The sequence below is a fragment of the Saccostrea cucullata genome, unplaced genomic scaffold (genome assembly GCF_032062105.1).
Source record: "Saccostrea cucullata isolate Sc308-1 unplaced genomic scaffold, CSIRO_AGI_Scuc_v1 ctg475, whole genome shotgun sequence".
Lineage (NCBI taxonomy): Eukaryota > Metazoa > Mollusca > Bivalvia > Ostreida > Ostreidae > Saccostrea > Saccostrea cuccullata.
Window position 1 is genome coordinate 165,541 of NW_026920975.1, and position 13,922 is coordinate 179,462.

General features: G+C 31.7%; 1 protein-coding gene and 1 long non-coding RNA gene across 2 annotated transcripts; both read left to right on the forward strand.

The window, feature by feature from the left end:
• Window positions 1–6,743: 6,743 nt before the first annotated feature.
• Window positions 6,744–11,421, forward strand: LOC134258891 (uncharacterized; the record flags this gene model as incomplete). Its single annotated transcript, XM_062741491.1, has 3 exons — window positions 6,744–6,957; window positions 9,978–10,235; window positions 11,171–11,421. Coding segments are annotated over 3 exons (708 nt in total), but the record flags the coding sequence as incomplete, so codon positions are not given.
• Window positions 11,422–13,236: 1,815 nt separating this feature from the next.
• LOC134258892 (uncharacterized) lies at window positions 13,237–13,624 on the forward strand. The gene is made up of 2 exons (XR_009990233.1): window positions 13,237–13,379; window positions 13,559–13,624. It is a non-coding gene; the product is annotated as an uncharacterized LOC134258892 (long non-coding RNA).
• Window positions 13,625–13,922: the final 298 nt, after the last annotated feature.

Here is a 13,922-nt window from a genome sequence, read left to right on the forward strand (position 1 = left end):
GTAGCCTGTTTCCTACAAATTGTCCGCATAACCTCACTCCAGTAAAACGACATAACTCTTCTGCAACTAAAGGAGCAGCCATAAAACTGTAACGTCTCGACGTTGTAACAGTCAAACGATCATTGCTAATCGTCTTTTTTCTTGAACGTTCTAGGCGCTGGCGATTGATTACGTGTTCAGTCGTTCGGAATCAGTTCGAAAGTCGACATTTGGTGGACTGATGCAAGCAAAAGTGTTCAGCGACATCTTTTTATGAGCAACCAATTGTTAGCATCCCTATAGTTCTTTAACGTTCATTTTCGGATAGTCTTGGTGTTTTTGCCATTAGACGTTTTTGCAGTTTTTCACCGGTTTTCTTTTACAAGCATGTTCAGAATGTTTTTCTAGTAAAAAAATGTTCCCGGACCATGTGCGTTGGAGCGTAACCTTTTGTTTTATTGAATTGTCACAACGTTGGATGAAGCGGTTTTTGCGTGTCAAATTAAAAAAAGAACTCTGTCTTTTGTTATCTTTATCTCTATTGTTTTTAAAAAGAAGCATAATAAAACAATTAAGAAAAATATTTTTAAATCATTCATACGGAAAAGCAATTGCTAAACTTATTTTGCTCAGTATAGTTTGACTAATCTTGTCTGTTTTTGTAATAAAGTTAAGTGTCTCATTATATCAAATTATTAAAAGTAGACCCAAGTACCTCTTTGGTTAAGTAGTGTACATCAGATATAAACTTTTACTTTGGTAGCTTCATAATATTAAGTATAAAGCTACTTAACAAGCCTTCATTACATTTTTCTTCCTGCTTGTACCACTCGTTTGGTATCTCGTTAGTATCAACTTATTCACTTGAAAGGAGTACACAGTTTAGAATGCATTGTGTAATTTGGATGAATAAGTAGTACAAAAGCGTAGTTTTAACTTCTTCCTGGCTTTAAAAAAGGACATTGTCAAAAGACTTCACTCTCAGTTGAGTCGAAATCGTGATTTTCTTATACATGTACGTGTATTTTGAAGGATAGCGTTTTATTTGCATTGCCGCGCATTTTCTTATTTTTAAATATAACAGTATACAAAGAACAATCAGCGCATCTGTTACTCTTTTAAACAAGTCTCCTCAATATTGTGCTACTCCAATCAGCTTTTCACAATAGTAATTAAAGAATTAAATCTGTTATGGGCGTCATCAGTTTATAAAATATAACCTTTCTTGTTTTATGGGGTCCCGTTCTTACTTACAACTGATTGATTTAAATTGAAGTCAAAAGCATACCAAAAAGGAGTTTTCCAGAAGATATAATTATTTAATTTTTATTATACGTTGTTTTATATTCCTTTCAAAAATGTTTTCATTCAAATGAGATGACAAAATTAATGATTAGTTAATATAGATAATATCAAAATCGAATGCTTGTTTGCTGTTTAACGTTCCTCTCCAGAATTTTTTTACTCGTATGGAGACGCCACCACTTGCCAGTTAAAGGCTATAATTCAAAATCTGCATTCAGCATCATTGACGGATTAAGAGGGGGTGCAGTGGGCCCGGAACCCCCTTTTGAGTCTTCAAAAATACACAATATTTGATAAATCGATGTTTTTGGTGTGAATGTGGGCCCCTTCCCTGACCTCAAACTGGTCGCCCCCCCCCCCCCTTTTTAAAATTTCTGGATCCGCCACTGAGCATTCATGGTCATTGACCATTGAGTCATATTTTTCCTGTCATATCACTGACATATGACCTCTCTTTATTTTATTTTTTTTTTAATTTTTTCATTTATTTATTTGTGAGTCGGTAAATATATAGGATGTTGTTTCTTTGCAATGTGATTGATTTAAATCGTATAATTTACAGAAAAAATTAAATTCCGTTTTAAGAAGTAGTACAAATAGAAAGGATCTTTTGTTTGGGAAAAAAAAAAATAAACGCACATGTACCGATGTCCTTAGAGCTTCAAGATTCTGCATGTTTATGTAGTATGCAGCATGGGAAAAAGAGTATCCTTTAAGATATCAATCTAATTAAAATTAGATGTTAGATCCGCTCGCATACTCGCTACACTAACATCTAACAACATCCCATTGAGGGTCACGTCAGAGGTCAAATTCGGAACGGCTCTAGACTTATTCGCTTCAACAATATACGATGATTTTTGCCAGCGACGATTTAATTGGTTGATAGAATTTGACCTCTGACGTGACCCTCAATGGGATGTTGTTAGATGTTAGTGTAGCGAGTATGCGAGCGGATCTAACATCTAATTTTAATTAGATTGTTAAGATATTTACCGAGTTAATAGCATTGAGCTTCCCCCTCTTTCTATAAAAAGGGGCATCGCACTGCTAAATGACCGACATCTCTTGATAGAGAAAAAAAAATGAAAATAAAACCTACTATGGAGAATCAGTTGACTTAATATGAAGCTGTTCGTTGTTATATGTTTGGAAGCAAACATCTCTACTTCCTTGTTAGAAGAGACAATACTTGTTCATGACACGATGTTTATTAGCACATCAATGAGGTTTTTCTTATTTACATTCTGTTTTACCCATGGATATGGTAAGTTTGATTTAGTATGTAGAAAATGCTATAATATCCAATACTTGTGATATTCTGTTTAAATCAATTCATTTACTATTCGTTCTTAGTGTAATTATTTTATGTTGAATTATATTCAGAATTGAACATTGTAAAGTGGTCAGATTTGTCCAGATTATAAATGTTAACAATACTTATATTTCTTTTTTAATTCTAAACTAAAATAAAAAAAAAAGCATTATTAACAGGAAAACCTTTCAAAAAAAAAAAAAAAAAAAAGAAATATTTATATATTTTAAAATTTTTTCTATTGACTTTTTATTCTTTTAAAATTCATATTTTGACATATAAAGTGCATATAATCACTAGCAATACCAAAAGGTATATATTTTTTTTAATTCAATTTTTAAACCTATACAAAGCACATCCGGACCTTTGCACTATTTTAAAAGCAAAGAGCGGTCAAAAGAACATGTTGAGCTATTCAAACCGTATTTATTTAAATTGAGAGAAGAATTCTCGATATGAACGTTGACCAAACAGACAAATAATATAAATAATAATAATAATAATAAAAAATCAGCAAACAAATAAGAAAAAGAAATTAGAGAAAGACTATTTTGTATTTTATCTTCAGCTTATAGTTCTTCCGTGTTCCGTTTTCCGAGGTTGGATTTCCGTATCTTATAAATTCGTCAATAACTGTAAATTTTAACAAATAAAAGGCCTTTCCAATTATTTCCTGGACAATATTGTCGTGTTGTCAAACTGAATAGTTCAAGATATACTTAATGTATACCATAATATTAGTTATGAATATAAGTAATCAGTTTTTTTTCTTTTTTATGCCCTCTTAAACAAATTTTCGATTCGAGTGCATGTAGTTTTTATCATGTCCGCCCGTCTGTCGGTCTGTCTGTCTCTTTGTCTTCTTGTCCGCAAAATTTTAACCATGCCCATAACTTATGATTTATACAAATGATTGGTGATACCAAGAACTTTGACCCTTTGACCTTAACTTTGAAGAAGTAGCTTGACCTACTATCAAAATACAATCTTGATCATAATTTGTGAAGGGTAAAGACTAGGTTTGCTTCATTTTATACTTCACATGTCTAATACCTGTGACAGGACCTTTCCTTTGATATCAAGAATCTTGGCCCTTTGACCTTAAAGTTTGACCAAGTTTTACAAATAAATACAAACTTTTACTTTGGTCCTAACTTTTAAACGGTAGAAACTAGGAATTTCAAAATTTAAATATCAACTTTTTGTAGCAAGACCTTTGATTTGAAGTCAAAAATTTTGACCTTGTGACATAGAGCTTGGATATTTCCGTACTTACGAAAATTCTTAATTTTGGCTACAAAGAACTATATGCGGTATATTGCATATGTTTGCCCCCACAAAAGTCAAATTTTGAAAACTTCCTGAAATGTGCTGAATTCAATAAATTGTACGAGAAATATAAGTTAACAGAAAATATTATAGTTCCAGAGCAGTGTATTCACAATTTCTGTTTTTATGACGTCACAAACTAGTCCGATTTTATATCCTTTTTCAGAAAGAGGACAAAATGGACAAAATTTCAACAATTTAAGCTTTAAAATTTATAGAGCGCATGTGTGTTCAGGAACAATATTGACATATTTCATTGATATTATCATTCTACACATTATATCAAAATATTTATCCTGAACACACATGCGCTCGGTGACTTTTATTTAAAATATCGACGAAATATGTACATTTTTCTGCAAAATTCATAAAAAACTGAAATTTACGTCATATTTGTGACGTCATTACGTAAAAATGACGTCATAACTTATGAAATTATTCAGTGCTTTGAAGTCAGCATATACTCCCCTGTTTAAGGACTTAATTAAATATTACTCCATCAAAGTTTGATTTTGGGGGGCAAATGTTGGTTAATACCGCATATAGTTCTTTTAAACGGTAACAGCTAGGGCTTTCATAATTAACATATTTGAGATTGTCAAAAGATCTTCCATTGGATATCAGGACCTTGACCTTGGAGCGTGACCTACTTTTCACTAACTTTAACCTTGGCATATCTTTTGAACAGTAAGTTGTAGAGCTTTCATACTTCACATATGTAATCTTTGTGACAAGACATTTCATTCCATATCATTAACTTTGACCCTTTGAGCTTTACCTTGGCTTTTAACCTACTTTTTAAAAACTTTAAGTTTGACCATAACTTTTAAACGGTTTGGACCAGCGTTTTCATACTTCCAATATGTAATATCGAGACAAGGCCTATTTTTAAGAAACAAACAACCTTGTCCCTTTGATCTTTATCCCGAGGTTTTTCCTTCCTTTAAAATATTTAACCTTGGTCATAACCTTTGAACAGAAGGTGCTAGGGTTGTCTATTTCACATTTGTTTTTCTTGTGAAAAGGCCTTAATTGAGGTACCAACATATTTGATCTGCATATAAGAAAGCTTAAATATCACTATGTTGCCATACTGGGGGATCTGTGTTTTACAACCACATCTTTTTTTTTTGTCTTTGTGTTTGTGTGCTTTTTCGAACATAAGGTTTTTTTTAAATATAATCTTGGTCTGTAAAGGTATCCAATAGTACGCACTGATTAGTTTTGAAATGCTTTTTGATAAAGTGTTTTGATTGAAATAATTGTTTTCTGTATGAAACAAATCAAAACTGAATTAAAGCAACGTACGCTTATGATTTAATTCAGTGGACAAGTTTATAAGGTGTAAATTTTAACTGTGTGTATAATTTCGGAGACATTACAAGAAGCGGAAAATCCCTGTTAATTAATAATTAATTATAATAGCAAATTAATTAATCAGCTAAAGATAAAACGTGACGCTGTTTAAGACACTTTGACGTTATAATCTATGCGCCGTAAGGTGATACAACACATGGCATAAAATCACATTTTTTGTTTATTTACATGTGTATGCACTGCCCTATATTCTTCTGAAATTTGCTGTGTGCTTTACTAAAATATGTACTAAATAATAGTGAAAATTTCAGAACGCAGTGATGTTTATTTTTTTATACTAGACAACTTGTCCAATATTTTACGGGAAAACCCTCGTACATTTATTACAGAGTTTATAAAGAAAATTCAGTATTTGTCCACGAACTGATTGGGCAACCCTCGTAGTATTTTGGTTTCTCTCTTAGCGTATTTTTGGGTTATACAAAAAGTGTGAACATCCAAACACAAAGCTAAACTGCGTATGTCACCTTTCCGACGCCAAACAAATTTATGTCACTTTTAAATTATCAAAGTAAAATAAAAAAAAAAACGTTCTTTTTATACCGATCAAAGGGTTATGCTTTATGTAAATGTGATATAATCGTATTCTGATATCATGGTAATAATAAACGTTTGACTTTTAAATCTTTTTGTCGTACATTCTTTTATAGAATGACAAACCGTTTTTAATCGAATACTTGTTACTAGTTTTAAAACATACCATTTCAAAAAAATAGAGTAAGAAAGCATGCAACTGAAAATTAAATATTCATCCTTTTAAGTCTCCTATTTTCATATATTTTCTTCTTTAGATGTTTTAAGTAGATACCGTATACTAAAAATCTTCTTTTTCAGAAAACATAGCATTTTATTAAATGATAAGGGATTTTGGTGCTCTCTGATTGGTCTAGACGCCATTTACTGGTGTGTACCTCAGAGTAAGTTCACCTCAAATGACGTTCTGGGAGGTTTATTCGGGTTTTCCTTCTCGACCAACCATAGATTTGCTTACAGCTTTTTCGACCAATCAGATTGCGTGTTTCAAAGCATGTGTCGGTGTGAATGTAAACATGTCAGACGCCATTACCAAGGAGATTACGAACTTTTGAAAGTAAATGGTTGAGTATTTATTGTTTATTAATATTGTTTTTAACTTTTTAACAAATATTTGTTTAGCTGTTGAAGTATATCAACATGTAAAAAGTGTAATTACACTTTACATTATGGATGTTGATATTTGATGGAGACAAGAATGAAAGAGTCAGTGTTGTAAAATTCCTCATCATTTAATAAAACGGTTATTGACTTTTGAATTCGGTCTACTCGTGACTATACAGACCTGGTCAGGTATTGGTTAACCTCGGCCTTCGGCCTCGGTCAACCAATACCTGACCAGGTCTGTATAGTCACGAGTAGACCTCATCAAAAGTCAATAATTGTATAAAATAAACCCACATAACAATCACATCAGTATTACAGTGTTTTTAATGGTCCTGATACATACGACTCCAGTAATGCTGTTGATGGTCTGAAGAATGACCTCTCATCGGGTGGAGGACAATGTACTATTTCAGCTGATGGATACAGAACCGCCACCTGGTGGGTTAACCTGGAATCCATCCACAGTATACACGACATACGAATATATTACAGGACGGATAATGCACAATGGGGTAATGATGATATTTCTTTTTACTTATAATTTATTACATAACAAATATCTGATTGACATTTTTTTTCTTATTGGCCTAACATTGGTTGTACATTGAATAAAGAATACGCAGTAAGAATTCATTAAGAATTTTCTATGATGATACAGTTAATCCATACGCATTACAAGTACATTAAACAGGAAAAGAATAAATTGTAATCCATATAAAACACATTTTTAATGTTTTTGTTGTTTTGTTTTTGTTTGTCATCAATGGGCAGAAAAATTAATACAGAATATCGTTCTGTTTCAGATTTAATAGGGCAGGACACAATAGATAGGCCATTTTTTTTTTTTGGCTAAAATTCAATTTTTCTGAAACTTTCATATTTTGTTCTAGAAACAATTCTCTTTTTATATATGATATGAAAGAAATTCATTTACAAATTTTTGCGTACATAGTCTGAAATATGGCTTATCAGACCCTTGAAAGAAGATTGTGACATCGGCCTTTCCACTTAAAAATGATTCTTCTTTAATTATTATAAATTGGTCTTTTGTAAATTTGTGCAATTGTATTTATCAAGATAGTCTTTTTTGTTATTTTAACTCTGTAAATCATTTTGATACTTGACAATTCGAGAAAACTATTAAGTTAAAACATAGCATACATAGCATCGGAATTGAAAATTCACACTTCAATTTTCTTGAAAAAAAAAAACTTTTTTACAAAAAAATAGTCAGAATGATTCAAATGCGTCTCATAATAAAATGTGTAATAAAATGTGTAAAAATAAAAAAAAGATTGAACCGGTGTTAATTTCAGATATTGTCCTTGACCTTTTTAGTACAATTGGAATGAAGACTTTTTTACACAGTTGTCTGAATATCAGCCCTATCTATTTATGGAACAAAAATTACACTGCCTTTTATATCAGATTGTTACACTCTTGTTTATTGCACCTAGTTAGTGTGATCTCACATTCCAAAGTATAACCTCCTAAGTGACCAATCTATTGGATTTTCTAATTTTTTCGCAAAATATGATGCAAACCTACCAAAACGTATTATTTTTCTGAAAAGAAATCATAGGTTGTTGTCAGTATAGTTATATCATTTTTTTCTTGCTCGTTTTAATACATTAAAATCCTCTGGTGTTTTGTCTGACCTTAAGGTACATTGATACTCTGATAAGAGAAATAACTCTTAATAACAAAAATGTCTGTTATTCCTTTAGAAAGTTGCGTCGCATGCTTGAAAAAATATTTTTAAAAATAGAATTAAAAATCCTGTTCCACGCGTGAAGAAATTCAATTTTCAATTCCAAAACTTTGTATATCCTCTATATATATTTATGATATGAAAGTGATAATTTGCAACAGTCTAAAAAAATGGTAAGTGAATATAAATTCTTGTTTTTCAATCATGTAAAATGTATCTACCAATCTTTTTAGTTAGAATTTAAGTCTGTAAATACCCTCTCACACTGCGAAAATTTGAATAGACAGTAATACGACTAATTAAACCATAATTTGTTTGAATTTCTTTCACCTTTTTCCATATATGTACACGCCCACGTAGAGTGCAAGAATATTTATACCTAGCAATGTGTATATAAAAAGAGAATTAAAACGAAGGGCATATAGTTTATAATGGTGAATGAAATCACGAAAAAAAAATTCTTGTTTATTACATCAAAATATCAATTTCATAATTTAATGTATTTGTAGGAAAACGCATTCAGAGTGATAGCAATCATTGGTGTAGAATTTTACCTTTGATGATTCTAATTCTTAAGGACTGGGCATCAATTCGTAAAAAAGTCCTAACGCGTAAGAATTTTAATCATCATATCAAAGTACTCTGAAGTACAGAGAGCCGGGCACCTTTACATAGTAGAATGAATTTCTTACAAAAATCAAATGTTTATATTGTATTTACACACAAATGACAAGAATATCCGATTAAAAAATCTGATGAAACTATCAATACAAATGAAAAGACACTGACAGTGAGTTTTCGATCCTAATAGGACGGTCCGATTTTGTCAGAATCAGAATTAATCTGCTACTGTAGCTGAATGTAAACAAACGGGCTAGTCTGGTTCCCTCTCCTGCTTTTCCTCGGATGTGTAGAGAACTACGATAACAATGATCATCAAAAATCCTTACGCAAATGAACTATGTTCTTTGACTTAAGACTAAAGTTTTCAAAGTCATTTCTACTAATGTTTATATATTGAAATTGAACTTTGTTTAATTTTTGTTGCTTTATTTAGCGTTTGTATTATCTAAAATGCGGTTGAGAGTAAGAACTATATTTTTACACGTAACTTTAAAATGGCGATTATGGGGATGACTTCCTGTCTGACATAGGATAGCATAAGCCGGCAATTGCTCTTTGAGCAATAAGCCCGGCTGAAAATCGTAAAAATGTACAACATTAAAATCCCCATTGAATGGTTATTAGAGATACTTAACAGGTGTGTAATATTCTTGGTATGTTTTTTGGGCCAAATCGAGCTAAGACTTAGCAATAAAATGCAAACTTCAATTCTCTTTGTTTTTGTCTATGATCACTGAAAATTTCACATTCTCTGTTACATGCTTTTTATAGAAAGTGCTCAAAGTGACCAGCTGAATATAACTTAATAGTAGAAATTCCCGCATCAAAAGTGACCTTATCAAAACAAATGTGTTTGGATGTTATCAGAGATCCGAGAATTTCTGGTAAATTCATTGCAAGAACTGGCGTCTTAATAAACTGATAATTTAATTCGACCAATACCGTTACAAAACAAGGAATCATCAAAGTATTTTGTACTTGTAAGGTCATTTAACAAGGTATAATAATTATTTTAAGAAGATAACTAAACCAAATCTGTTGTTTACATCTTCTTAGTATACTAGCATTTTATTGATTGGAATCTAAGCTGATCAACGTGATATAAATGGATAACATTCTTAATATGGGTGTAAAAAGGATTATAAATTAGAATTTTAATCTTTTTTTTTAAATTATATTCAATTTTTGGTATTATAGGTGCATCAAATGGCTACACAGCGAGATTTTTAGGATTCTCTCTTTTTATATCCAACACAACAAGCAGATATGGCGGTCACCATTGTTTCCATGACACAAACTTTAGCAGAGCCACGATACCAGCTGTCTTCGATATAAAGTGTCCTGTACATGGACAATACGTGATCTATTATAATGAGAGACCACAGACGTCACATAGTTTTTCCAGTGCATTGGTTGGATGGGCGCATAATGAATTGTGCGAAGTGGAAGTACATGGTAAGTTCAGGTGGCAAATAGTTTATACTAGGGATGGCAATCGATTACAGAATTGCTAATCGGTTAACCGCAAGACGTTCCGACCGATTAACCGGTTAGTCGTATCAAGATGTTCATTTTAGACATTTCTTCATATACACAAGAAGGCTACAAGACGAACTATAATTTTCATTCTGTTAATTATCTTGATAGGGATATTTTATGTGCATAAGAGTATATTTTATCTGAATTTCATTATACAAAAAAAAAAAGAAAAAAGCACGAATCTTGAGAATCAGACACGGATAAGTTTCCAACGCAGACGTGACAAAAGTTAATTTTGCATTGTCACCATAATAAAAATTCTCAATTTATTTACACTTTTTTTAATATACAATGTAAAATAATAGCTAACGTCAAATTATAGACATACTTATGTAAAGTGCTAAATGGCGATGTATTTACTATATCATTAAAAAAATCACATACAGGGCAGTCGGGGTAACAACATGATGTTTTAAAAATAGCAATTAACACTTTACAAACTGACCAATTACCTCGGGACATCAATCAGAAGAGCTATAAATACCTCCAAATTACTTAATTACAAAATATGTTTAAAAAGCTAAATGAACTTTAAATTAAATATAATCAATTTACATATATTTTTGTATTTTTTCCCCGACTAACCGATTACGGATTTTCTAACCGATTAGCATCGTTCCGACCGATTAATCGATTAACCGGTTAAGAATTGCCATCCCTAGTTTATACGAAGAATGCGAACAATATTTTGGAAAAATGACAGCCTACGTAATTGTGCATTTTGCAGGGCACACGTATGCGCTACAAATAATGTGAGAGAATTCACAAAACGCGCTAATATGTTCCTTTCATTTTAGAACTCATCTCATCTCTTGCTGGGACTTTTACTAACTTAACACCATCTTTTACAGGATGCAAAAAGCTTGGTGTCTATGGATCTAATTGTTCCATTAAATGTCCTGACCAAAATTGCCGTTTTTGTCATATAGAGACGGGAAACTGCCAAGGATGTCAACCCGGATATCAGGGCCATCGATGTACATTTCGTAAGGGAAGAATGCATCTTTTTAGGAATTTTCTTACTTTATTAAATAATTATAACATTGAAGGTCTGTTTAGTGCATATCTTAAATCATTCTTGTTTTGATATTCCAGAGGAAATCAATCATTTCAAAGTACAAAAAAACATTTCATTACCATTGTTATGATTTAAGTGATTCAAATGCTTACGGTACATGATGTCATACATTTTGTTCATCAGAGATCATCTTAGTACATACTGTCACATGTGAAAATATGTATTTGTGACGACAGTATCTATAAGAGGACAGGTACATATTGTCGCTAACGCAAGTGTACAGTTATCATTATTGAAATTGGTCGGCTACTTTCTCGCATATTGCAGAGATACCATTTTGAAAAATGAAATACTGACGATTGAATATACATGTATTTCATTCTGTTTAAGCTTTTTCATAGTAAGCTTTTCAAGTTTAATCTTATTCATTCAGGAGGGTTCAAATAACTTAACTCTTAATATACATTCCATTTTTTTTTTTATTTATCATTGTTTTTAATAGATTGATTCAATAGATTGAGTATTGAGAAAAACAAGTAGGTCAATTCAAATATTTGAGAAAAATATGATCATGATGAACTTAAGTCTTTTTCGGCCCTTGAGTAAAGATTATTGACAAAATGTAAAGAAATACAATTTTTCTTTGATATTTTTAGACAATTTTGATGTTTTAAGACATAAGAGATTATTTCAAAATAATTTTTTAATCTCATGATATTATATCTTTGAAAAATGTTATTTGGCTGGTGCGGGTTTGGAAAAGAAAACTTAATATCTCAGGAGAAATTATATGGGAAAAATACAAGCATTCGTCACAAAAAATGTAGCTTACATATTTTTTTTCCTTTGCGAAACTCTTTCATTTGGGCTTATTTCTGTAAAATAATAACACAGTATTGTCACTTTTTTTTCTTTCCATTTCTCTTTTATGGTATTTTACTACAGTAGATATTTTGCATCGATATTTGAATAAATTATTATGCATTTTAGATCCAATTGGTTCTAGCTACTTTATCAATTAAAAAAAATTATTTGCATTATGATTTGGTTTATTTTAGCGTGTCCACCCGGTTGGCATGGGAGGAACTGTTCTGATAAATGCAATAACTGTTAGAGATGTGACCAATTCACAGGACGATGTACGTCTCCGTGTCACGTAGGCTGGAAAGGACAATTTTGTACCGATGGTATAGAATGTCAACATTTAAAATAATGTTAAAATGACTTATTTTATTTCATCTTACCGGTCAATTTAACATACAAAAATCAATTACAGTTATTAATTTCGATAATATTTGTTTAGGATTTATCATTCTAATCTCTCAGAGGACAGGTTATCGCATGCTTTGCTACAATGAATACTTAGAAAAATGTGGTTTTCCTTTTCTTAATTCAAATATTTTCGCCTTTTTTGCGACTAGCTTGTGATGGGGGATGTTTGGACAGAATTGTGCAGAGAAATGTGGAGCGTGTCTGGAATATAAACAATGTAATCACATAAATGGATCATGCTCTGAAGGCTATGACGCTGGATTTACGGGAGAGTTCTGTAAAACTAGTACAAAGACATTCATATTTCCTGAATTCTTATTTTTGTATTTTTATTTTTTTTTTTTTTTGGTTTTTAAACATACACAATGTTTCGTTTATTTCGTCAATAAATGAACAATATCAACATATATATATCCTGGTTTACAATTTGTTTTGAAATTCTACTACAGAATGCTCAAGAGGAACCTATGGCAAGAACTGTGAAGATAAATGCAGTATTAATTGCGGTATACCCAATACATGTGACTGGCAAAATGGAAATTGTACTGGAGGATGTAAGCCTGGTTGGGAGCTCCCACAATGCACTATAGGTATAGTTATTGTTTCCTTTAAAAAGGTGAAGGTTATGTGGTGCCCTATTCCGGAAATACGTTTTCCGTTTTTGTCAGGTTCTTTTTGTTCACATTGTCATCCGCCATTTTTTCACGTTTTCATTTTCATCGTCATTTCATGTCCATCAATTCATGGTCATTTTTTCGTCTCACCACCATGTAAGTAATTAATTATTGTCACTCTTATATATTTTTGTGTTGTCAGGTGTATTTACTTTCGTTTTGTCGTGTTTGCATCAATTTTTCTCATAGTTTTGTCAGTAATGTGTTTCGCGACATGTAACTTGTATCGTCAGTGTTTATAGTTTTTGTATATCGTACTTTTTCTTTGTTTTCAGTTCTTACCATCATTGTTCCACCATCATGTCATCATGCCATTTCGAATACATCATCATTAAATATCATTGTGCGTTTATTCGTTATTTGCGATCGTGGAAAATATGTGGTTTATAGGCCTACTAGCTGCATGCCAGCATAGTAAGAAATGGTGATTCCTGACACCGGCCTATTGACTCTAGGACATTATGCTTACCTATAACCTAACCAAACTATATGGATTCGGATAAAGAGTCTAAAAGAGAACCAAGACAAAGGACGATGACAGGTAAAGGCCAAGAACAGTTTGAAATGTTCTATAATAAACATTTTGAGAAATACGAACATTGGAATGTAAAATTACACAAACTTATTCCAAAGTTAGTT